The following is a 24,373-nucleotide window of genomic DNA, read 5'->3' on the forward strand; positions in this document are numbered from 1 at the left end:
AGCTAAGGAGGATAGTTGGAGAAGCGCTGAGGTCCCGGAGGGGAGGGGAGCCAGGTGTCCAAGGAGAGTGGTCGCTCCTTAAGGAGATGATCCTCCAAGCCCAAAGGAAGGTAATCCCAACGAGGATCAAAGGGAGAAGGAGAGCACACAAGCCTCCGTGGCTCACCAAAAGCATCCGGGAATGTCTCCTTGCTAAAAAGGAGGCTTACACCCAGTGGAAAGAAGGGGTCATCACCAGGGAGGACTATTCTGTAGTTGCTCGGGGATGTAGTGGGGTAGTGAGGAAGGCCAAGGCAGAGATGGAACTGGGACTAGCTTCCCAGATTAATGACAATAAGAAGTCCTTTTTTAAATACATAGGGGGTAAAAAGAAGGTCCCAGGTAATGTGGGGCCCTTGCAGGATGCATTGGGAAATTTGGTTGTCACACCAGATGGCAAAGATAACATGTTTAACAATTTCCTTGCCTCCGTCTTCCTAAGTAGGGACCAGAACAGTCACCTCCCTGCTGGGCCCCCCTTGGGCCCCGGGGGAGGCATACCTGGGCCATGGGTTAGCAAGGATTTAGTTAGGGAGCTTCTGGAGGGGTTGGACGTATTCAAGTCAGCCGGTCCGGATGATCTCCACCCTAGAGTTCTAAAGGAACTGGCCGAGGTCATTGCAAGTCCCCTGGCACAGCTTTACGAGCACTCGTGGTGCTCTGGTGAGGTACCGGAGGACTGGAAGAGGGCCAGTGTGGTCCCCATCTTCAAAAAAGGCAGGAAGGAGGACCCGGGAAACTATAGGCCGGTTAGTCTCACCTCGATCCTAGGCAAGCTGTTTGAGAAGATTATGCTGGCACACATCCAGGAGGGGCCAGCAGGGGACTGCATGCTTAGGGGCAACCAACACGGGTTCATCAGTGGCAGGTCCTGTCAGACCAACCTGGTGGCCTTCTACGAACAGATCACCGGATCATTAGATGCAGTGGTAGCAGTGGACGTAGTCTTCCTGGACTTCTGGAAGGCTTTTGACACTGTCTCTCACCCCGTTCTCATTAAGAAACTGGGGGGCTGTGGTGTAGACACCTACACAGTCAAATGGGTCGCCAACTGGCTGGTGGGCCGCACCCAGAGGGTGGTAGTGGATGGGTCCTTCTCAACCTGGAAGGACGTGGGCAGTGGGGTCCCCCAGGGCTCGGTCCTCGGGCCCACACTGTTCAACATCTTCATCAGTGATTTGGACGAGGGGGTAAAAAGCACCCTGTTCAAATTTGCTGATGACATAAGATGTGGGGGGACATGGGCACACTGGAAGGGTGCAACAGGCTACAATCAGACCTAGACAGGTTACAAGGGTGGGCAGATGAGAATAGGATGGGTTTCAACACAGACAAGTGCAAGGTGATGCACCTCGGGAGGAAGAACCGGCACCATACCTACCGGTTACGGAACTCCCCTCTTGTCAGCACGGAGGCAGAAAAGGATCTTGGGGGCATCATTGACTCCAAGATGAACATGGGCCGGCAGTGCGGGGAGGCAGTTAGGAAGGCCAGCTGCACCTTATCATGCATCCACAGATGCATCTCAAGCAGGTCCAAGGAGGTGATCCTCCCCCTCTATGCGGCACTGGCCAGGCCGCAGCTGGAGTACTGCGTCCAGTTCTGGGTGCCGTAATTCAAGAGGGATGTGGACAGCATGGAGAGGGTCCAAAGGAGGCCACTCGCATGATCAGGGGACAGCACGGCAGGCCCTATGAGAGGCTGAGGGACCTGAACCTGTTCAGCCTCCACAAGAGAAGGCTGAGGGGGATCTAGTGGCCTGTTATAAACTAGTCAGGGGGGATCAGCAGGCACTGGGGGAGTCCCTGTTCCCCCGAGCACCGCCAGGAGTGACCAGGAATAACGGTCACAAGCTGGCAGAGGGTAGGTTTAGGTTAGATATCAGGAGGCACTACTTCACAGTCAGGGCAGCTAGGGTCTGGAACCAACTTCCAAGAGGGTGTTTAAGAGGAGGTTAGATGAACATCTTGCTGGGGTCGTTTGACCCCAGTACTCTTTCCTGCCATGGCAGGGGGTCGGACTTGATGATCTGCTCAGGTCCCTTCCGACCCTAGAAACTATGAAACCCCGCGGGTAGGAGCCAGCACCACTTCTCTTGGAAGTTGGTTCCAGCTCCTTGCCGCCATGACAGTGAAGTCGCACCTCCTGATGTCTAATCTGAATCTCCCCTCTGCCAGCTTGTGACCACTATTTCTAGTCACTCCTGGCAGTGCTCGGGGGAACAGTGACTCCCCCAATGCCTGCTGGTCCCCCCTGACTAGTTTGTAACAGGCCACTAGATCCCCCTCAGCCTTCTCTTGTGGAGGCTGAACAGGTTCAGGTCCCTCAGCCTCTCATAGGGCCTGCCGTGCTGTCCCCTGATCATGCGAGTGGCCTCCTTTGGACCCTCTCCATGCTGTCCACATCCCTCTTGAAGTGTGGTGCCCAGAACTGGATGTGGTACTCCAAGTGCGGCCTGACCAGTGCCGCATAGAGGGGGAGGATCACCTCCCTGGACCGACTCGAGATGCATCTGTGGATGCATGACAAGGTACGGTTGGCCTTCCTGACCGCATCCCCACACTGCCGGCCCATGTTCATCTTGGCATCAATAATGACTCCAAGATCCTTTTCTGCCTCTGTACTGATGAGAAGGGAGTTCCCCAGCCTGTACGTATGGTGCTGGTTCTTCCCCCCCCAGGTGCAGCACCTTGCACTTGCCAGTGTTGAATCCCATCCTGTTCTCATCTGTCCACCCCTGTAACCTGTCTAGGTCCAATTGCAGCCTATTCCTCCCTTCTAGCGTGCTCACTTCTTCCCACATCTTAATGTCATCTGCGAATTTGAACAGAGTGCTTTTTACCCCCTCATCCAAGTCACTGATGAAGATGTTGAACAGTGCGGGCCCTAGGACCGAGCCCTGGGGGACCCCACTGCCCACATCCCGCCAGGTTGAATAAGACCCGTCCATTACCACTCTCTGGGTGCAGCCTTCCAGCCCACTAGTGACCCATCTGACTGTGTGGGTATCAATGCCACAGTCTCCTAGTTTTTTAATGAGAACGGGGTGAGAGACAGTGTTGAAGGCCTTCCAAAAGTCCAGAAAGACTATGTCCACTGTGATACCTGCATCTACGGATTTTGTGATCTGGTCGTAGAAGACCACCAGGTTGGTCTGACAGGACCTGCCTCTAATGAACCTGTGTTGGTTGCCCCTGAGCATAATCTCCCCTGCTGGCCCCTCATGGACATGCGCCAGGATAATTCTCTCAAAAAGCTTATCTAGGATCAAGGTAAGACTAACTGGCCTATAGTTTCCTGGGTCCTCCTTCCTCCCTTTTTTGAAAATGGAGACCTCATTGGCTCTTTTCCAGTCCTCTGGCACAACGCCAGAGCACCATGAGTGCTCGTAAAGCTGTGCCAGGTGTCCCTCAATGACCTCTGCCAATTCCCTCAGCACTCGGGGGTGGAGATAGTCAGGACCTGCTGATTTACACATGTCCAGTCCCTCCAGAAGTTCCCTGACTAGGTCCTCTCTGACCCTAGGCCTGGGCATGCCTCCTCTGGGTCCCGGTGAAGGGGGTGACATGGTCCCTGCTCAGAAAAATGGAGGCAAAGAAATTCTTAAATAGGTTAGCTTTGTCGTCTGTTGTGGTGACCAGACTTCCTAGCGTGTCCTGCAGAGGCCCCACGTTACCTGGTACCTTCTTTTTACCCACTATGTATTTAAAAAAGGACTTCTTGTTGTCCTTGATCCGGGTAGCTACTGCCAGTCCCATCTCTACTTTGGCCTTCCTGACCACCCCCCTGCATCCCCGAGCAACCGCAATGTAGTCCTCCCTGGTGATGGCCCCTCTGCCACTGGGTGTGTGCCTCCCTTTTAGCTAGGAGATGTTCCCGGATGCTTTTGGTGAGCCATGGGGCCTTTGCGCCCTCCTGCCCCCTTTGATCCATGTTGGGATTATCTCCCTTTGGCCTTGGAGGATCATCTCCTTAAGGACCAACACTTGTCTTGAACACCCAACTCCCCTCCCCTCCAGGACCTCAGTGTCTCCCCAACTATTTTCCTTAGCTCATTGAAGTCCGCCCTCCTGAAGTCCAGGGCTGCTGCCTTGCTGCAGGCCTCTGCCACCTTGTGCTGGATGGTGAATCCCAGCAGGCGATGATCGCTGTCGCCCAGGTGGTTGAGCACCCGCAGGTTGTCGCCCGTGGCCAGCACCAGGTCCAATAGGGCGACTCCCCTGGTGGGGCTGTGCACCTCCTGGTTTCGATGTGGGTCCTGTATCTCGGCTAGAAACCTACGTGAGTGGTCAGACCTGGCTGACTGCTCTTCCCAGCAGATGTCTGGAAAGTAGGTCACTCATGATGACCACATCCTTTGACCTAACTGCTTCCATGAGCTGACTTAAGAATTCATGGTCTAGCTCTTCCCCTTGGTCAGGTGGTCTGTAGTAGACTCCCACCGTTAAGTCCCTTTCCCCTTGACCTCCTTGTGTTCTAACCCAGAGCACTTCAGTGTGCCCCTCCTCTGACCCAGTGCTACTCATGGAGGATGTGTATTTCTCCTTGACATAGAGTGCCACACCCCCAGCCTTCCTCCCTGTCCTATTCCTCCTGTACAGCCTATAGCCCTTGACATTCACCACCCAGTCATGTGTTGGGTCCCACCACGTTTCGGTGAGCCCCACTATGTCTGGGTTGGTGTTAGCTAGCAGGAGGGTAAGTTCCTCCTGCTTGTTCCCCATACTACGAGCATTAGTGTAGAGACATTTGAGGCCTCCTGAGGATGCATGCACTGCCCCCCTAATCTCAGTGCTACCCAGGCCCCATTGCTTCCCTATGACAGGTGCATATGACGGGTATTTGTTCTGCTCATCGTTGGTCTAGACTGGACTGTTCTTGTGGGTGATGCCCAGTTTAGTGGTCCAAGACTTCCTCCACCCCCATCTTCCCTTTCCCCCAACAAGCCTAGTTTAAAGCCAGCTGAAGATCAGCCAACCTAGAGGAGGTTTATAGAGCAGATAGGATTGCGCTACTCCACAGGGCAATATGACCTTGCTTTAGGCTGTAGTTTCTGTTATTGTAATGGGGCTCCCCAGAGGCAAACAGGGAGGAGAGGGAGGGCAACTGTCACTCAGTGGCTGGGAAAGGGGCCCCCATGCTGTGCATTCCTGTCCTTTTGCACAACAGTTTCTTTAGCCAGGGGCTCCGAGGCTGGAGTTGGATCCTGTACCCCAAAGTCTTGCCCTGTGCATGCAAGGTCCTGGCTGGACCCAATGCAGAGGAAAGCTCCAGCTAGAAAATGTAGACACCAGCTCTGGTTCCACAACAGTTCCAAAATCTGCCCTCCCCTTGGGTGCAGCCAAGACCCCTGGGAAAATCAGCAGCTTGAACCCAGTTAAAGCCTCCAATACATTTGCCCCCAGTCCTTGCATCTTTCTGCTTCACATCCCTTTGCCTCGCACTCCCCCTCCCCCTCCTGCTCAGCCTGCAAACTCTCTGGAACAATGTCCTATGCTATTTGCCCAGTACCTGGCTCAGTGGGAACCCTATTACAGTGGACAATAAACTGAACATATGCCAGCAGTGTGCCCTTGTTACAAGGAAAGCTAACAGCATCCTGGGCTGCATTGGTAGGAACATTGCCAGCACATCAAGGGAAGTGATTATTCCCCTCTATTCAGTATTGGTAAGGCCACTTCTGGAGCACCATGTCCAGTGTTGGGCCCCCCACTACAGAAAGGATGTGGATAAGTTGGAGAGTCCAGCAGAGGGCAACAGAAATGGTGAGGGGGTTGGGGGATATGACTTATGAGGAGAGGCTGAGGGAACTGGGCTTGTTTAGTCTGGAGAAGAGAATAATAGTAGCCTTTAACTCCCTGAATGGGGGTCACAAAGAGGAAGGAGTTAGACCAGGGGTGGGGAAAATACAAACCACAAGCTGAATCTGGCCCACCAAGAGATTTTATCTAGCTTGCGGTGTGTCCCTCGTTCCTGCCTGGCCCAGGCATGGTGGGTAGCCTAGGCTAGCATTTCTCAACCCATGTGTTGTGACCCAAAAGGAGGTCGCAAGAATATATGAAAGGGTTGTGAACCAACTTTAAAAATTAATTCTCCCTTAAAGGAGAAAAACATGGAAAATTGGCTTTTCCTTCTCAGGCTGGCAGAGTTCCAGCCTGCTTGGGGTCCCCTGCCCCACACCCTAGGGTCTGGGGGGCATTGGATCAGGACTAGCCACTGATGTTTACAAATGAGTCTTGATACAGAAACGGTTGTTAACCACTGGCCTAGGCCTAGGAACATGCAGCCAGTCCCATCGCCCCTGGGTGCACACCAAAGCTGGGGCAGCTCAGTTGCCAGCCACCACCAGGGCCAGGACCCACTCAGGCAGGGCATGTGGCTGTGCAGATGGGATGGGGCTGCACAGAGTGGTGACAGTATAAGGCCTGGGGCAGGGCTGCAATGCACTCCCCACACTCCCTTGCCCACAGAACTGGCACCTGTCATAGGGAAGTATGGGCAGCAGATTGCAGCTCTGTCCCAGACCCCAGCGCTGCCTGCCCATCCTGCTCCTGAATGCTGGTCCCTGCTCACCTGCAGCACCATCCCAGCCACCCAGCTGAGTGTGGACCAGAGTTTACTTAGGGAGTTTTGATGCACTGTGGCATGGAGGGAGGTGGGGTGCTTGCCCAGCCTACAACAGCTCATCAAAACTCCCTAAGTGGCCCTCAGACCCAAATAATTGCCCACTCCTGAGATAGACTGTTCTCAGTGGTAGCAGATGACAGAACAAGAAGCAATGGTCTCAAGTTGCAACAGGAAAGTTTAGGTTGGATATGAGTAAATACATTTTCCCTGGGAGGGTAGTAAAAGCACTCGAACAGGCTACCCAGACAGGTGGTAGAATCTCCATCCTTAGAGGTTTTTAAGACCTGGGCAGACAAAGCCTTGGCTGGGATGACCTAGTTGGGGATGGTTCTGCTTTGAGCAGGGGGTTGGACTATATGATCTCCTGAGGTCCCTCCCAACCTGGCATGGATCTTTGAAAACTCCTGGCGCTCTGGTGTAGTGCCCGAGGACTGGAAGAAGGCCAATGTGGCGCCAATCTTCAAGAAAGGGAGGAGAGTGGATCCGGCTAACTACAGGCCCATTAGCCTGACTTCTATCCTGGGGAAGATCTTAGAAAAGTTTATTAAGGCCATCCTTGAAGGACTGGCCCAGGCTAACATCCTAAGGGATAGCCAGCACGGGTTTGTTGCGGGTAGGTCTTGTTTGACCAATCTCATTTCCTTCTATGACCAGGTGACCTATCACCTGGATGAGGGAGAAAAGATTGATGTCATATATCTTGACTTCAAAAAAGCTTTTGATCTGGTATCCCATGATCACCTCTTGGCCAAACTGGCCAGTTGTGGCCTTGGCTCCACCACGATCTGCTGGCTGGGAAACTGGCTCCGTGGTCGGACCCAGAGGGTTGTAATTGATGGCAGTCACTCATCGTGGTGCCCTGTGACCAGTGGGGTCCCTCAAGGCTCTGTCCTGGGACCCATACTGTTCAACATCTTCATTAACGATGTGGACATTGGAGTCAGGAGTGGACTGGCCAAGTTCGCCGATGACACCAAACTTTGGGGCAAAGCATCCACGCCAGAAAATAGGCGGGTGATCCAGGCTGACCTGGACAAGCTCAGCAAATGGGCGGATGAGAACCTCATGGTGTTTAACACCAAAAAATGCAAGGTTCTCCACCTTGGGAGGAAAAACCTGCAGCATCCTTATAGGCTCGGCAGTGCTACGTTGGATAGCACTACAGAAGAAAGACTTGGGGGTCATCATTGACCACAAGATGAACATGAACCTGCAATGCGATGCTGCGGCTAGTAAAGCGACCAAAACGCTGGCTTGCATCCACAGATGCTTCTCGAGCAAATCCCGCGACGTCATTCTCCCCTTGTACTCGGCCTTGGTGAGGCCGCAGCTGGAGTACTGCGTCCAGTTTTGGGCTCCACAATTCAAAAAGGATGTGGAGAAGCTTGAGAGAGTCCAGAGGAGAGCCACGCGCATGATCAGAGGTCAGGAAAACAGATCTTACGATGATAGGCTGAGAGACATGGGACTCTTTAGCCTGGAAAAGCGCAGGCTCGGGGTGATCTGATGGCCACCTACAAGTTTATCAGGGGTGACCACCAGGATCTGGGGGAATGTTTGTTCACCAGAGCGCCCCAAGGGATGACGAGGTCGAACGGTCACAAACTCCAGGCTGGACATAAGGAAGAATTTCTTTACTGTCCGAGCCCCCAAGGTCTGGAACAGTCTGCCAGCAGAGGTGGTTCAAGCACCCACATTGAACACCTTTGAGAGTAAATTGGATGCTTATCTTGCTGGGATCCTATGACCCCAGCTGACTTCCTGCCCTTTGGGCAGGGGCTGGACTCGATGATCTCCCGAGGTCCCTTCCAGCCCTGATCTCTATGAAATCTATGAAATTTTCTGTGATTCATAACAAACATGAGGACTGATACCAATGTTATGTTGCTTTTTGTTCCAAAGCAGAATGTAAGAGCTGTTTTGAGTGTTCCCTGTGAAGCCCATGGGCTCTAATACAGAATGAAGAAGCAACACCAGGAAGCGAACAAAAAAAAATGGTTGTGCTGGGGTCCAGGAAACACAAGCAACAAGGATTTTTGTAGGTGATGTCCTTTATTGCAGAGGTTCCCAACCCCCAGGCTGTGGCCTAGTACTGGGCCAGAAAGGGTTGGCTGCCAGTCTGCAGGAAGGTTGGCTGCTGGATTGAAAGTCCGGAAGTAACCAGCATACTGCAGACTGGCAGCCAACTTGGTATAAAAAAGGGTTGGCTGCCGGTCTGCCGTATGCCAGTCACTTCCAAACTGCAGTATGCTGGTCTGTGGCCACTTCCGGTCCACAGTTTTAAAAGGTTGGGAACCACTGCTTTATTGGACCAACAGCATAGCTGGGACAGACAGCCTGAGATAATCTTTTGAATGTCGCATAAAAGCTATCCCAACCATGCCCATTAGTCATATCAAAGACAGTGCCCACAAAAAGCCTCTCTAATAAAAGAAGACAAAAATCAAGCCCATCTCACAGCATGGCAATGATCATCTTTTTTCAACTGCAGAGTTTCCTCAAAAAAATATTTTTAATCACATTTTAGAAAACAAGCCAGTTTTGAAAAGGACAAGACAAGAGTTGTGCTCACCACAGGTAGCCACAGGATGGGACAAAATAGGTCAATAGAACAGCATTTCCCTTGACCAGATGCTCACAACTATGCATCCAGTCAATAGATGCTCCAGTTTTTTCAGTGTCATCTTCATCTTTCTGTCTGCTGGTGATAACCTCTTTGCACCTGGCTTTCCTTCTTTGGTATGATCCCCAAATTCAGAATTACCCTGCATAGCCCTGCATCAGAGCCAGCCGCTAATGCTGCTGTAAACTTCCAAACGCTACTAACCTGGTCCAGGGAATCAGACCCAGCTCCTCTGTGGTAGTCCTTGCCCTTCTTGCTCTGGGGGATCAGGATTCTGTGTTGAGCCTGACTGGCAGCATGTAAATGGCTTCCACTGTTGTGAATGCCCTGAATCTACCGGCAATGCTTCTGTTTTATATCTGAGTAATACAGCTAGGGCCTCTATGGATTTAATCAGATGCTTTCTGGCAGGAAGACCAGACAACACAGTGCTGCAGAAGCAAAGGCACTGGTGCTTATGCCACATTGCATGGATCAGTGTGCCTGAATTAACCCTGTGGTTATGGAGTTTCCAGCCCAGACCTCCTAGTCTCTACCTCAATGTAAATCATATGCATTTCCACTGAAATCATCAACCTGTGGAGGAGAGGAGCAGCAAGTGGGGCAATGGTCAGTCCTTTTCAAAGGGCCCCCGTTTCCTGCAAGGGATTCAGTTCTCCAGAGAACACCTGGGAGATAACACACACTATCACAGTCATTTGTTCTCTTAAATAACCAGAGAAGCAGAGTGTGGCAAGCTGCCTGGGCCAGACCTGGAGAGAGGACCTGTCTCCAAAGCAGATATTTATCACAGTGCCCCAGGGGAAGGGAGGAGGCAGGGATATCAGATCTCAGGGCTCCAAGGGGCCAATTCAAATCCAGGCAGTGACTACCACTTTGGGCTGAGGACCTGTGCTTCCACTTCTGTTCCTCCTGTGCAGACTGACTAAGCAACACTAGGGAAGCTACCACTGCTGTTCTACAGGCTAAGCCCCTTCTGGCTCCAGGGTTGTCCCTCCAGCACCTTCCAGCAGCCCTATATACAATGTCAGGGAGGGAAGGGGCCAGGTCAGTAGAGAACAGTGCTTTTATGGGCAGCGTTTACACCACCCGCCAACCCTTCAAGGACTGGGGCAAAGTCATAGGTCTCTCTCCACTACTGGAGACACTGCTCAGATCAACACCAGCCATTTCAACCGGACCAGCTGCCTGGGCATGAGCCACTGCAATTGCTTACAGTCAACACAAAAACAATCTCCCCTCCATTTTCCACACAAAATTCCATCTATATGACTCTCTGAACATCTGCATACCTCCCCCTAACCCTGCCCTGGGTGGTGTTTCTACTGCTGAAGGGCAGCCAAGTTCTCCTTCATCTTCTTGGTCATGCTGGGGATGAGCTGCATATGGTCATCCACGCACTTCATCACGCAGGCCTCCAGCTGCTGCTTCACTTTCTGCTCCTTACTGCCCGAGTCCAGCAAGTCTTTGGCTTTGTCATTGCAGTGCATGGTGCAGCGTGTCAGGCGATCCTGCAAGGAGGTAGACAGCAAAGGCAAGGGAGGGGTTTCGGAGCTGGACCAGCTGAGCCATGGTCCTGCCAACTCAGAGGGGGATGTGGTTCTTAACAGCACTGTGGAAGAGGACAGCTGAGGCCTGCTGATGGCTGGACAGTTCATTTTGCTTCAGCCACATGTACGATGTGTTGGGGCAGTGGAAAACACTCTGCATCAGAGCCACCAGATTCACACTGGCATCCTCCCTAGGGACCACCCCTGAATGATGTCCATCTGCTAATGACCCTTTCACCTTGAGGTCACCAGTGTGAACCAAGCCTAGACCAGCAGCAACCTGAAGATGGTGCAATGGCTGCAGAATGCTCTACATGAAACACATGGCACGTGCCAACCCAAGTTCCAGCAAGTGTCTACCTCTCAAAAAAAGCACAGCGCTGCTGGCTCCCCCAGCCCCTGAATACCTTCGGAGTGGTCCTATTAGTGTACAAAGCCCTGCCAAAGCACTGGAGCAGGAAGGAGGCTGTGAGGGGAATCAAGCTGTTTGAGAGGGGAAGAAATGTGTGGTGGTCTCAGCACTAATCCAGGACTTGGATACAAGCCCACACTTGGCAACAGATTTTTAATGTGACCTTGGCCAAGCCCTGGAACCTGCAGTTTTAGTTTCCTACACATCCCATGAGGCTGATGGTGTTCTGTGTCCTCACACGTGTGTTTGAAGAATAAATACCTTTTAGGAGGGCGTGGGCCACTCAGGGATGGCAGCAAAGGGGCCTTAGAAGAAGCCAAGACAGAAAAAAGCTTGCACTCTGCCCAGGCCACACCTGCCTCAAGGGCGCGCAGAGGACTCACCACTAGCCTATTCCTCCAGCACTGAACACAGCCTGCCAGGGACCCTGAGCCTTGCTGTGACAGGCTGGGTCTGAGCTGACAGAGAACAGCAGTTCTCCAAGCCACAGCCCCCAACCCTCTCTTCCCCCGACACTCCATTTACACCAAGTGCTCTGCACTACCCAGCCCCTTTTGTGTCTGGATTGCTCATGGCTTCCCCGAGCAGCTGATGTACCAAGAGCATAGTTTTCCTGGAGGGCTGGACTTTTCCCCACCCCACCTCCCCTGCAAGACCCCTTGGGACCAGCTCCGGGGTCCTGGGGCACCCTGCCCTCACCTGAAACCTCTCCAGCTCGCTGGTGACGATGGACTGGGCCTGGGCAAGGGGTGCGTGGCAGCGCTCGATGCAGTGGTGCACCTGCTGCATGCTGGCCTTGTCGTTGTCACAGCAGCTGGCGCTGCATCGGAACATGCTCCCCTGCAGGTGATACACATGGCAGGGGTCACACCTACCGCTGGGCTCTCCCAAGGGACCTGTGCACCCAGAACGCTCCCCCCACCCTGCCAAGCAACGGGCTCCGGAAGCAGTGACCTTGACCACCACACTGACCTCCCCACCGCCCGCCCCAGGCCCTGGGGCCGTGCGGTGCACCGCCAGAGACACCGCGCCCCCCCGCCGCCGAGCAATATAATGCAATGCAAAAGCAGAACCTGCATCTTGCGGATGCTCTCCCTCTCCAGCCCCTGCACCATGCCATCCACAGCCTCCTGCACCCGGCTCTGCTGGGCTTCAGCCATGCCGCCCGCAACAGCCGCGTGGGCCTGCAGGACAGGAACCGGCCCGCGCACCCGCTTCCAGGCTCGCTTCCGGGGGCCACAGCGGCCCCCGGTGCCCGGCCCGGGTACTGCAGCTGGGTGCCCGCGTCCGTCTGGCGAGCTCTCTGTTGCTCCCCTTCCCGAGCCAGTCCAGGCACAGGCGTATCAAGACCCCAGGGACATCAGTGCACCCCGCGTGGAGAGCTAAGCAATTGCAGGGCAGCCTGAGCACCCTCTTTCCCCGCTTTGTACAGCGCCGAGCACGACAGGGCCGCCTGCCAAGCGATACACCAGTGGCACTCAGAGGGCAGCATGCTACCTGTGGGACCCCTGGTCAGGCCCCTCTGGCTCAGGGGTTGGGGCTGGTGTAGTAGCGCTTTATTTCTGTTCTTTATGTCATGGGTTTTCAACCGGGGGTACGCATACCCCTGGGGGTACTTGGGATGGCCTCAGGGGGTACCCAGCAGTGGCACTTCCACCACCACTGCGCTGCTGGCACGCTCACTGATCTGCTGCTGGGGGGCCACCCCCCACCCCTCTCAGGCTCATTGACTGGCCACCAGGGGTACACTGACCCCTGATCTATGTAGTTACTTTTCCCACTGGGAGCCTCAGGGAAAACCTGTAAGCCTAGAGCGAATGTGGCAGAGTATCTGTACAAGGACTGGTGATATCCCACCCCCACCATCAGCGTCTGGACAAGGACCCCCCCAAGTCAGTGTACATTAACTACTGATTGTGTTTTACAGGCAAGCTGCACAGAGATGAGTGCGTGTCCCTCGCCATGTTGGCTTTCTCCCTTTGCAGCCAGAGAAACTGAGGCACAGATGTTAAGTGATCCATTTCAGGCCACAAATGCCATGGATGCTAGAGCTGGGATTACAGCTGAGAGGTGTCCCTTAGCTCCCCATGTTCGGAGAGGAGAGAAGACATGTCCTGAGGCTTCCTTTTCCTTGGGTTGCCCAACTTTGTCCTTCTCACAGAAATCAGTCCTCTGGTATGTGCCCAGACTGGTTTACCACGAGCTGAGAGAGTTGGTTCTCTTTGCAAAGGAACCATAAACCTCGGTGCAGTCACCAGGGGGAGAGAGAGGGCTACGCTGCCTCAGGCAGGGGTTACACTAGGGATCATTATTAACAGGAATCACGAAGGAAATAAGCCAGACAAGGTGTCCTGTGGGGAGTGGGAAAATAGAATCTAGCTATTTTCAGTGCATTGTCAGAGACTTTCTGCAGAGCAAATGAATATTTCCTGGAGAAAAAAATCCCCTGAACTCAAATGAGATTGAATAAGGAAGATGCAGCTTGCCACATTTCATCAGCCGAAGCGTGCATAGCAGGAAGTGGGGGACATTTAGGGAAAGAACTCTCTCTCTTTTCTTGCAACACGACATAACTTCCATCAGCTCCCTGGGCAGGAAGCAAGCTCCCTCTTTCTAGGAATAGTTTTGGGGCATGGGTTCAGGGGGCAGCATGAAAGGCTTTTCATTCTCCAGCATCGTTTTCTTCATACAGGCTGCTGGTGGTTCCTGTGGGAGCAGAAAAAAAACGTAATAACAAACACCCAGCTCTGAATAGGAGGCAATGAGCCTTCAGGAGATAAAGCATCACCTTCACTGTACAAACGTAACCCACTAGTGAGTGTCATGCACTTCCTGTGTGTCATGCACACTGACTAGGGAATGACACAAGCATGCGTGGCACAAGAACCCCATCACAAGGTCCTAATGAGCAGCCTCATTCGAGAGGCCCAAAACTGAACAGGCCACAAAGACCAAACCGCCATGCACATGTATCTGTGTTGTGACAGTCTCTCAGAAGATACCACTTCATTCATAACTTCTTGTTCTTTTTCACAAGAAAGCCGGAAACAAATCTACCTGTTCCCAGTCCTGGCTTCCTTTTTTTTTCTCCTCATTATGAAATGGCTTGTGCATCACAATAGGATTCAGGAATGAGCTTCATCAGCCAACAGGTCTGAGAAATAGCTTCCAATAGACATCTTCCCAGAGTAATGGTCTCAGGACGAGTTGCTGCTCTCGTTGCCAGGATCTTGGGTCAAGCGGAGGCAAAGAAGAATGGAACTTCACATTCCAATGGGTTTACATAGTGTCGGTGTCTTCAGTTCCAGCTGCCTGATAGATGTGATCAGCACCGGGCATTTGAAGTGGGTGGCTTCAGCCAGTTCAAAGGCAGATGGACCAGACAGTCAAGAACCATAGTTTCCTAGTTTCTAGGGTCGGAAGGGACCTGAGCAGATCATCTAGTCCGACCCCCTGCCATGGCAGGAAAGAATACTGGGGTCAAATGACCCCAGCAAGATGTTCATCTAACCTCCTCTTAAACACCCCCAGGGTAGGGGTCAGCACCACTTCTCTTGGAAGCTGGTTCCAGGCCCTAGCTGCCCTGACCGTGAAGTAGCACCTCCTGATATCTAACCTAAACCTACCCTCTGCCAGCTTGTGACCATTATTCCTGGTCACTCCTGGCGGTGCTCGGGGAAACAGTGACTTCCCCAATGCCTGCTGATCCCCCCTGACTAGTTTATAACAGGCCACAAGATCCCCCCTCAGTCTTCTCTTTTGGAGGCAGAACAGGTTCAGGTCCCGCAGCCTGTCCTCATAGGGCCTGCTCTGTTGTCCCCTGATCATACGAGTGGCCTCCTCTGGACCCTCTCCATGCTGTCGACATCCCTCTTGAAGTGTGGCGCCTAGAACTGGACGCAATACTCCAGGTGTGAATTGTGCAGGGAAAGCCTTAGCCAGGCCCAGGACTTGTATTAATGCCTTAAAGACCTTGAATACCTGTATTTTGTCAGTCACACACGGTTCCTTTCAGTCAGCTGTCTTAAAAAAAAAAAAGCCATCTTTGCTCTATGTAAGGTGGCATGAGCTCTCACACCAGCCCCGTTGCATTGATTGCATCCCATACTGGCTAGATTTTCCTTTGCCATATGGTTGGAATCCTGCTGCTAGCTTGTTCTCACTGTTGCATCACTGTAAAGCATGGGCTGTCATATATGCCTCCTCTAAAGCCAACACAATCTACCCTTTCACTAAAACCCAGTGAACCTCTGGCCCCCTCTGGCCAAATCTGGGATGCGCTGCCAGGACTGCTATGTCTAGGCCCAGGGTTAACAGCTGTCAGGCTCTGGACTGTGGGAAAGTCTTTGCATGCATGCAATGTATCCTTAAAATGGCTGAGTCCTGGCCTCCCTTCTCCTAGTTTTCAGAGGTTAAGAGCCCCTCTAGCTTCCTTGGATTCAAACAGCTGTGGGAGCTCCGAATCTCAGCCTGGAGATGTCTTAGCAATGCACTCTCTGGGCTTGTCTAAATGTACTTTTACACCAGCTTAAAATTTACTGTGCAGTAAGTTACTGTGCAGTAAGCAGGAATAGGCCAGCGTCTACACATGCAGGCATTAAAGAACATTAAAGCTGTTTGTCGACTGATTTGGAACTAAAGTTACTCCATACACAGTGTTACTGAGCAGTAAGGCTTCTACATGTGCGTTACTGCACAGTAACTAATCAGGAGTAAATTTGATACCTGCATGATGCAGGTATCAAATTTACACTCTAGTTGGTGTAAGTCACCATATCTACTGTTCAGTATGGGCATGCATGTGTAGATGCGCCTGAATGGACAACTGGTGCCTCCTGAGTCTGGAAGGGTACCTGCAGAAGCCAGTGGCGGTGTCAGCATCAGAGGACGGCCCTGTCAGGGGGAGCACATGCCTATGTGTGCCTGTACTGGGCAGTAATTTCAGTTACTATGCAGTAAACGTGCATGTGTAAACATGCCCTCTGCATCTCTAAACACCTCACCTTCTTCACAGTCAACAAGCCTGAAGCGCCAACACTGATCTGCTTCTCATGGGTATAAGCAGGCAGAGGCTCCTCCCTGATAAGCATGGAAAAAGAACTGCTGTGAAAACGGATCCATGTGACACTGGGAAAGACACTCGGCAAAACTGAATTAATTTAGGCTGCCAGAACTGCAGGGCTTTGGACCTGCCACTAGCTAAGGAATGTGAAAGTGTGTCTCATCTTAAAGGAAAGGCCAGACGCTTCTTGATTCCAGTCAGGCACATAAGTGTGGGTGGCACCATTCATATGATGCAATGACTGGAAAGTGACTATGAGGTGGAGGTCTTGCTTTGTGGTGACAGGCAAGGAAATAATGGAATCAGGGGAGCTCTATGTGACAAAGCTTCATTGTACTGCATTGCAAAGGAGGGGACTGGCAGGAGCTTTCTTCCCTATTCTGAATCTAGAAAGAGAATCAGACGATGCCATGGGCCTTTGAAAGTGAATCCTTCATTATAGTAGTTCTTATTTTTACATTCTCCAGAAAGCTCCACCTTGCTTGTGGTGCTGGTCTTTTATCTGGGCTAGAAGGATGTTAGGCTCTGATTCTGCTGTAGGTTCATAAGGGTTCATTAGAGCCTTCTTGTCAACTGGTTTACCCAAATGGTAGGCTGCTTTTCACTCTCCATTCTCCTGTCACAGGCCTGTGCACTCCCCAGACATTTTCATCTAAGGATCTGGCTTACAAGTATTAACTGGAGAAGCTTCAAAATATCTCTAGGAGATATGCATTAACTATTGGTTGTGTTTTACCAATGCATAAACTGAGGCAAAGAGAGGTTAACTGCTTTGCCCAAGGACACAAAGTGAACAAGTGGCAGAACTAACAAGCCGACGTCAAGAGCCCTCCCTCCAAGCCTCCTGCTCTGATAACACATGCTCTCTTTTATGGTGCTATGACGTCTTGTCTGGAAGCTGTAGGCTCAGTTACGTCAAGTCAGTTTGGGTGGGCTCGATTCCATGTCAATTCCATACTCTGTCCATCATGGGCACTTATTTACTTTCACTTGCACATGGTCATGCAGATAGTTAGCGACAGAACAAGGCAAGATAGGTCTTCCTAGATTGGTGGTTTTCAATCTTTTTCATTTGCGAGCCCTTAAGAAGTTTTGCATGCATGTGCAGACCCCTCTGGAAATTTCAAATGGAGGTGTGGAGTGGACCCCTTTGAATTGTAAGTGTGGGTATTCATATACTTTTTATTGGTTATAAATCAGCAGAGGTTCGCAGAACACAGGTTGAAAACCACTGTCCTTGATCATCTCCTGAATGATGTGACAATCAATCCTTCAGCTGGTTAACAGCTGGCAGATCCAGGGAACCAAATTCCAGGCCAACAATCATTTTGTTTGTTAGTTTTTGGAAATCAAAATCCAGACATTTTTGGTCAAACCTGCCAACCTGAAAATATTGCCATTTTCATATAAAAAAAAATAAGAGCAGGGTTTTTCCTTTAATTTCGGTTTTCTAGGGAAAAGCAAAGAAAATGTGAATGCCCACTCTCTCCTGATCTAAAACTGACTTAGGAATGATTTCACCTTGTCTAGACTTCTTCAGCACATGACTACTGAGGCAGCCCTTGCACTCAGCTGGAGCTACTACATCTTATATGTGAGCACCTTGATCTTAGCAACACTAGAAGCTTCCATTAATGTTTTATGGGGAAAATAAATAAAAAAATAAAAAATAAAAATAAAAATCAAGAATTCTAGGATTCCACCAACTCTACATGCTATGAATTCCTCATCCATGTCTCAGGAAGAGTCTTGCATTTCTACAGCTGGATTTTGTCTGGCTTCCTCCTGGGGAAAAGCCCAACCATCTAACCTCTGAATGACACTTCTAGGGCATCAAGTGTTTTGTAAATGCAGGAGACATTGTGCGGTTCTCCTCCCACCTCAACAAGACTGGTCAGGCCTCTCTCATGCGTAGAATTCCAATCCTTGTGTGTGGTTTTGGTGATCCATTGGAAACACCCCTACGTTGCTAAGTGGCATGATGGATCATATCAACATTGTGAGAGGTTAAGCAGGGGTAACAGTTAAACAAATGGGTAACAGGGTAACTGTGGTAACAGTTAAACAAATGGAATAATTTCCAGCTAACCAGCTAACAAGCTTTGTGGATAATTTTCACTAAGTGAAATGTCCTTCTTCATGAATAATCCCCATGTCATTTGAAGCCTTAAAAATTAGCTTTGTCCAATAGGATTTTTCCCTTAGCAAATACTCTCTGCCCCCTACAGAAATTCAAGATCCTCTTAAGAAGCACGCTCCAGTTCTAGGAAATGATACTCGGATATTACCTTCCTCTGGTACAAAATTCAGCTTCCCTTGTCTACACTAGGGATTTGCAGTGGTCCATTGGCACTAGACATTAATGGCTGGAAAATAAATAAGTCCTCACTGTAGCGAATACCATAAAGCACCTTCAGAAGTACCTGGAGGCAGTTTCAGTCCCAATGAGGTCCCATAAGGGATTCCCCTCAGGTAAACATGTCACTGATTTTCCCTAGCTTTCAGAAGAATCTCTGGCTGGAAGCTTGCACTGATGTTTGTCTGTATGTATACTGGTTGCAGTAGGCAAGCTTGTATAGTTAATTGCTGGGACATTAACCTTTTATGATAATCTCCATAAGACAAAGTATCTTCCTTGCGACTCAGCATGTGTATTATTTTGACGAGCAGAGAAAAGCTTAGAACTGGGTTTGCAGCTGAAAGCAATTGTGATCATTTAGGATAGAACAAATCTCTTTATTATTAACACATTTTTTAATTCTATATTTACACAGAAAGAATCCCAAGAAGAGTTCTCAGAACTCTTGGGGAGGTGACATCTTTTATTAAACCAGTTAGATAGTTGGGAAAAAAAAAAAAGATGACACAAAGCAGACAAACAAAAACCCCCACACTATTTGCAAGCTTTAAAGCACACACACCCTTCTTCAGGCACAGGAGAGTGCAAAGATTATAACATTTCTCCCAGGTGGAAATGAGAAGTCATATTTCATAGGAGAGCTGAAAGGTGATGTAAGATCTCATGGATGTTACACTTTCAGCTGTCCTGTGAAATATGATTTCTCATTTCTACCTGGGAGAAATTTAACAATTGTTGCACTCTCCTACGCCCGAGTTTGGGCATGTGTGCCCAAAAGCTTGCAAATAGAATTACTTTTTGCAACTATCTAGTTGGTCTAATAAAAGATAACCACCTCCTCAAGAGTTCTGATTATTTTTGCTTGTAGACCAACACGGCTACATCCTATATCCAAGAAAAGTTCTGGCTCTGAATCCAGGCCAATCTGTCAACCCTGAATTGCCTTTCCCCATTTCTAATTTATAGAACCCTATGCTTCGCCTTCCTTCTTGTGACTTTCTTATTCAGGGGTTTGCAAGTATAGCCAGTACTTGTGGATGTCATATTTCTGCCAGCCCTTTGAGTTAGTGCTATAGGAAGGAAATGAGTGTTGCGTCACATTTAAAAGGGAAGGAGCATCTCATTTCACTGCTGTTGAAACCTTTAGCCATCATAATAGCAATGGCATCAGGGCACCATGACCAGCTCTGATCCATCTTCTTGCATTGCCTGATATTCATAAGACACTAGCAGAGATCAGGGGAAACCCAGTTAATGGCTGGCATCTGGTCTGAAGCCAAAGTTTGATGCATGCAAAGAAACACTTGTAAAGTTTCATCTTCATGGCCACTAGCTGTTGCTGGGCTACACCATGTGGCTATTTGGATCTTCCTGGTGCGAGCTAGGAGAGAAATCAGATTCCCTTTAGCGGACAAAAGGTGTCTTGCCAAGGCGCTCGCAGTATACAGCCTATGACGATTTAGCAGCTAATTTAGTAGTTCTGATTCCAACCACAAGGCAGCAGTGTACAAGTCAGTCTACTGCAGCACTGCATCACACTGTCCCAGCGATTTTGTGGATCTCTGTGTCATGGTGCGGGGTCCTAGGGGTAGCTGTGATCTCCCCTACCATGCCAAGTTTACTTCAAAGCACCCTCATTCTCGCCCACCATGTCTTGATCTTAAATATAGTAAAGGGATGCTGCCGCTCATCTTCTTGGTCACGGTGCTCCTGCTACCCTGCATCTTGCTTCTATAATGGGGTTATGGGCACCCCAGCCTTATGGGCTATGCATGGCTCCAACCACCCCTGTACCACGCTCCAAGCCTCGCAGATGTACCAGACGTTGTTTGGTCTGTCTCGCTGTCTCTGTGCCCAGGCTCTCCGCAGCCCTTGTCTCACAACCGTGCCCCACAGGCGCTGCCCCCTTGCTCTGGGGTTCAGCGCGCCCATGCTGGGGCTTCTCACATTGCCCCCTCACACCGGGGCTTATCGCACCTGCTCTGGGGCTGGGGTCAACGCACCCCAAATGCTGTGCCTTCTCTGGCACCAGGGTCCCCTACGAGGCCTCCTCCAACCCCTAATAGCCTCACCCAAACCACCGGTCCTAAACACAAAACTCAAGCCCCTAGGCTATAAAATAAATCTAAGCCATCTGGCTATAACAACATCTGAGCCACTCCAGGGTTTCTCAATCTCTCACCAGTATTGCCTTGTTCAGTCATTCAGGTCCCTTCCTTTTCCCCTTTGGCTGCCAGAAGGAAACTACCTACCTGGCCTCAGCCTGGGAGTGATATAGGAGCCAGGCCCTGCCACCTTCCGGTCAGCTGACTCCCACCGGTTTCCCTGGCAAACACCAGCTGGTCTCCTTGCCTACTGCTGCACAAGTAGAGCCCCTCAGTGCCCTGCTACACACTGCCCACCTTTAGGTTTCGACTCACTCAGACAGATCTCAGCTCTCGGCCACCGCGTCTCCTTGATCTTAGTCTTCTTCGATTCTGGCTCGTATTCTCCGACCATGTAGATACTCATAAGTGGAGGTTTTAAGGTGCCTCCTACTCGCCTTTTACCCAAGGCACACCGTGTGGGACTTGGGAGTTACCCGCCACAGGTAGTCCCCCCACATTAGCCAAACTTGGTAAGTTGCACCCTTTGCTGGCTGAGCTCCTGCCCACTTTTTGGGGTTTCTTCTCCCTCTCTTCTCTGGCCCATCCACGTTCCCTTCCTACGGATCTCTTTCTCCAGGCAGATTGTAGAGTCTCTTGTCTCTCTCCAGCTCCCTGGAGGTCTTGGAGCCTTCCCCATATCTCCCACTGTCTTCTTAATGCCTTCTGGGCATATTCTTTCCAAAACTCTATCTTTCCCCAGACAGTGAGTCTCCCTACCGGTCCCTTATAGATCTTAATATATGCCACTCCTCCAACTTTCTCTTCAATGATGTTTCTCAGCCTCCACCACATGACTTGCCTAGATAGACTTGAGGCCTTTTCTCAGGCTTTGATCCCCTTTTGCTTGGTTGTTCCCTCCTCTCATCTCATGTGCATTGGCTCTATCTTCCTTCCTGAGCTGGATTGCTTCCCTTTTTGTGGAGCCTGTCTTTGACCTGTGTTGCCCTAGGCCCTGGACTGTCTGTGCACAGTCCTGGTAAATTGAGCAGGAGGTCTCGCTCCTTGGAGTAGTCTGTTCGTCCTTCCCTGCTGTTCCTACATCTGTCAGGCCTACTTCCCTTGGCTGCTCCTGACTCAGCCCCGTACTCCTTCCCTGGGTTGGAGAGTTAAATAGTCCTCCTAGCTGGATATGGACGCGGCTGACAAACCATGCGGGTGGTTTTCCACCGTGCGCTTCCTCACTCCTCCTGACCTCTGCAACAGGTAAGTTTTTTTCCTTCCTCTGCCTTGGTCTGGGATCTGCCTCTGAATGAGGCTTCCCCCTCTTCTGGTCCTGCACCCCTGGGACACTCTGGTTTGCTCTTGAGGATCTAGGATCTTGGGATGAAATGTTAGGAAAAAATCATCAGCCTATGCAGGCACAGCAAGAACATTAGCTTAGCGAGAACAAACAATCTCCTTCCCAAGCCCTTGTGCCAACCTTGGGTTGTGAGGGGAATGGCATCATTGCTCCCCACACCCATCCCCCCAGCGCGAGGGGCACCTGTTCCCCCCGCCCTGTGGACTGCACTGTTCTGCAATGCCCTACATGTGTAATGTTTGCAGAAAGCCTGGGTAAAAGCAGCAATCTCCTCAGCCCCATCTCTCCTGGTTGTTCAGTATGGACAGAGCAGTGCTGAGCACTGAACACTGCTTGGGGCACAGTCAGTGGTTTAAAACTACTCACAACACTGTCAGCGGCAGAGAGGAGGGAGGCACAAGCCCGTAGCGAGCAGAGAAGCATTTCAGCATTTCCAGTGAAAGGCTCCTCACAATGATATCCCTGTCTGCAACCTTTGCTGGCCATGGCCCAGGAGCTGAGGGTAACGGTTTTTAGCTTCAGCAGTAAAATTACCTTGAAGAATAAACATAAAATAGCCCCACGGTCCCAGAGGGCAGTATGCAGGGCTAAGCAGGGAGGAAGGCATTTTGCTGGGTTGTGGCTGGGCTGATATCCCAGGTCTCTCGGAGATTCTCTTGCCCAACTCCCCCTGCCCCCCAGGCCTTGTGCAGTAGACTCTGACCTCTGTCCTCTTATGGCAGAAAAATAATTCTAGGACCTGCTCTCCATCAAGGAAGGGATGGTTATAGCTGGGAGCCGTGATGCAGAGCTGGGAATGGGCTGTGACTGACTGGCTAAAGCAGTGGTTTTCAACCTTTTCAGACTCAAGCCACCCTTTCACAGACTCAAGACACTTCTCAATAGCCTCAAGGCACCCCTCAGAAAATGTCAGCCCTTTGCTTTCATGTGTTTTTTGACTACAGAAAAATAATAGAGCTATTTTGCTGTTTCAAAGAACTCAGAACAATTGCAACAGGGGAAAATGGTTTTGACACTTCCTGTTTGAAATCTTTGGGTTTATCTTGTGAATCATATTTGCATACCTAACAGTGCTAATACTGTGTGGTACCCTGAAGCACCCTTGAAAGGACCTCAAGGCACCCCAAGGTGCCATGGCACCCTGGTTGAGAATCACTGGGCTAGAAAACGTGAGTGGGAATTAGGATGCCTGGGTTCTTGGCGGAGTGCTGACACTGACATGCTGCTCAGCCTGGATCTAGTCACTTAATACCTGCAGCTGACTTGGCGGTAAACTGAAATAAAGGTGTGAGTGCTGGCATTGCCTTCTATGCTCTTGAAGTACTTTGCAGACAGTCCCGTAATAATGGAGTAAACCACCTTTATAGGCCTGGAGTGAGCAGGGGTGGGGGGACTCCTGAAGGTACTGAGAAGCTGGGACACAGCCTGGCAAGGCCAGAAACCACAGCCTGGTTTGTGAACCACATGCCAGACTGGAGTACAGCAGGGGCAGGGGCTGTACTTAGTTGCAGCTAAAGCAGCTTAGCTGGAGTCAGCCACATCAGGGTCATCAGGCTCCTGGCCCTCAGAGCTACTACAGGACATTATCCTCTGTCAGTTGACAGGGCTGTCTGGCTAACTGGGATTACCCTAAAAAATGACAGCAGTACTGGTGAAGACAAGAAGTCCCAGGGAGAAATTTCTCCCCTAGCTTTTGAGCATGTGGTGGCTGAGACTCCTGGGTAATAAGTGTTCCCTGAAAGCCACAGGAGTGAGCTGGTTCAAAGCACATCAGCCCATCTCCGGGTCTCTCAGACTTTCACTGTGTGGTGCTCACACCCACGCTCACTCTCTGTCTTTTCCCACGGTCCTTGCCAGCTGGTCAGGCTCATCCCAGGGTCAAGAGATTGCAAGCCTCCCTTGGCTCATCCCCTCCACAGCTTCAGAGTGGGCCAGACATTCTTCAAAGGCTCTTCCGTGACAAAATGGGTGTGAGGTTTTATTTCTCCTCCACTGTTTGCTAATGGCCACTTGCCCTTGTCTAGCCAAGAAAGCAGCCAGGGGAACCCTAGAGCTAGACAGAGCTTTATTTAAGTGTGCGTTTCACCCGTGTATGTGTGTGTGAGTGTGCACGTGCGCATGTGCATAAGACAGAACTTTGCAGGCCCCAGCTCCTCAGCCTAGCACAACTCAGTTATGGGCATATTATAAACACTCGGACAGACACTGAGCAGAAAGCCAGGGTATTACTGCAAAATCTAACCTCACTCCCAGT

The 24,373-nt window shown here is 50.9% G+C and overlaps 1 protein-coding gene across 1 annotated transcript; it reads right to left on the reverse strand.

Annotated features, from left to right (window-relative positions):
• Positions 1-8,722: 8,722 nt before the first annotated feature.
• Positions 8,723-12,497, reverse strand: TIMCC (TIM double twin CX3C motif chaperone). The gene is made up of 3 exons (XM_090054542.1): positions 12,325-12,497; positions 11,951-12,091; positions 8,723-10,800 (listed from the first exon to the last, which is right to left on the reverse strand). Exons 1-3 carry the CDS (start codon positions 12,409-12,411, stop codon positions 10,612-10,614), a joined length of 417 nt encoding a protein of 138 aa, XP_089910668.1. The 5' UTR covers positions 12,412-12,497; the 3' UTR covers positions 8,723-10,611.
• Between the last annotated feature and the right edge of the window lie 11,876 nt (positions 12,498-24,373).

The sequence above is a fragment of the Crocodylus siamensis genome, chromosome 6 (genome assembly GCF_052110815.1).
Source record: "Crocodylus siamensis isolate JL-2025a chromosome 6, ASM5211081v1, whole genome shotgun sequence".
NCBI lineage: Eukaryota > Metazoa > Chordata > Crocodylia > Crocodylidae > Crocodylus > Crocodylus siamensis.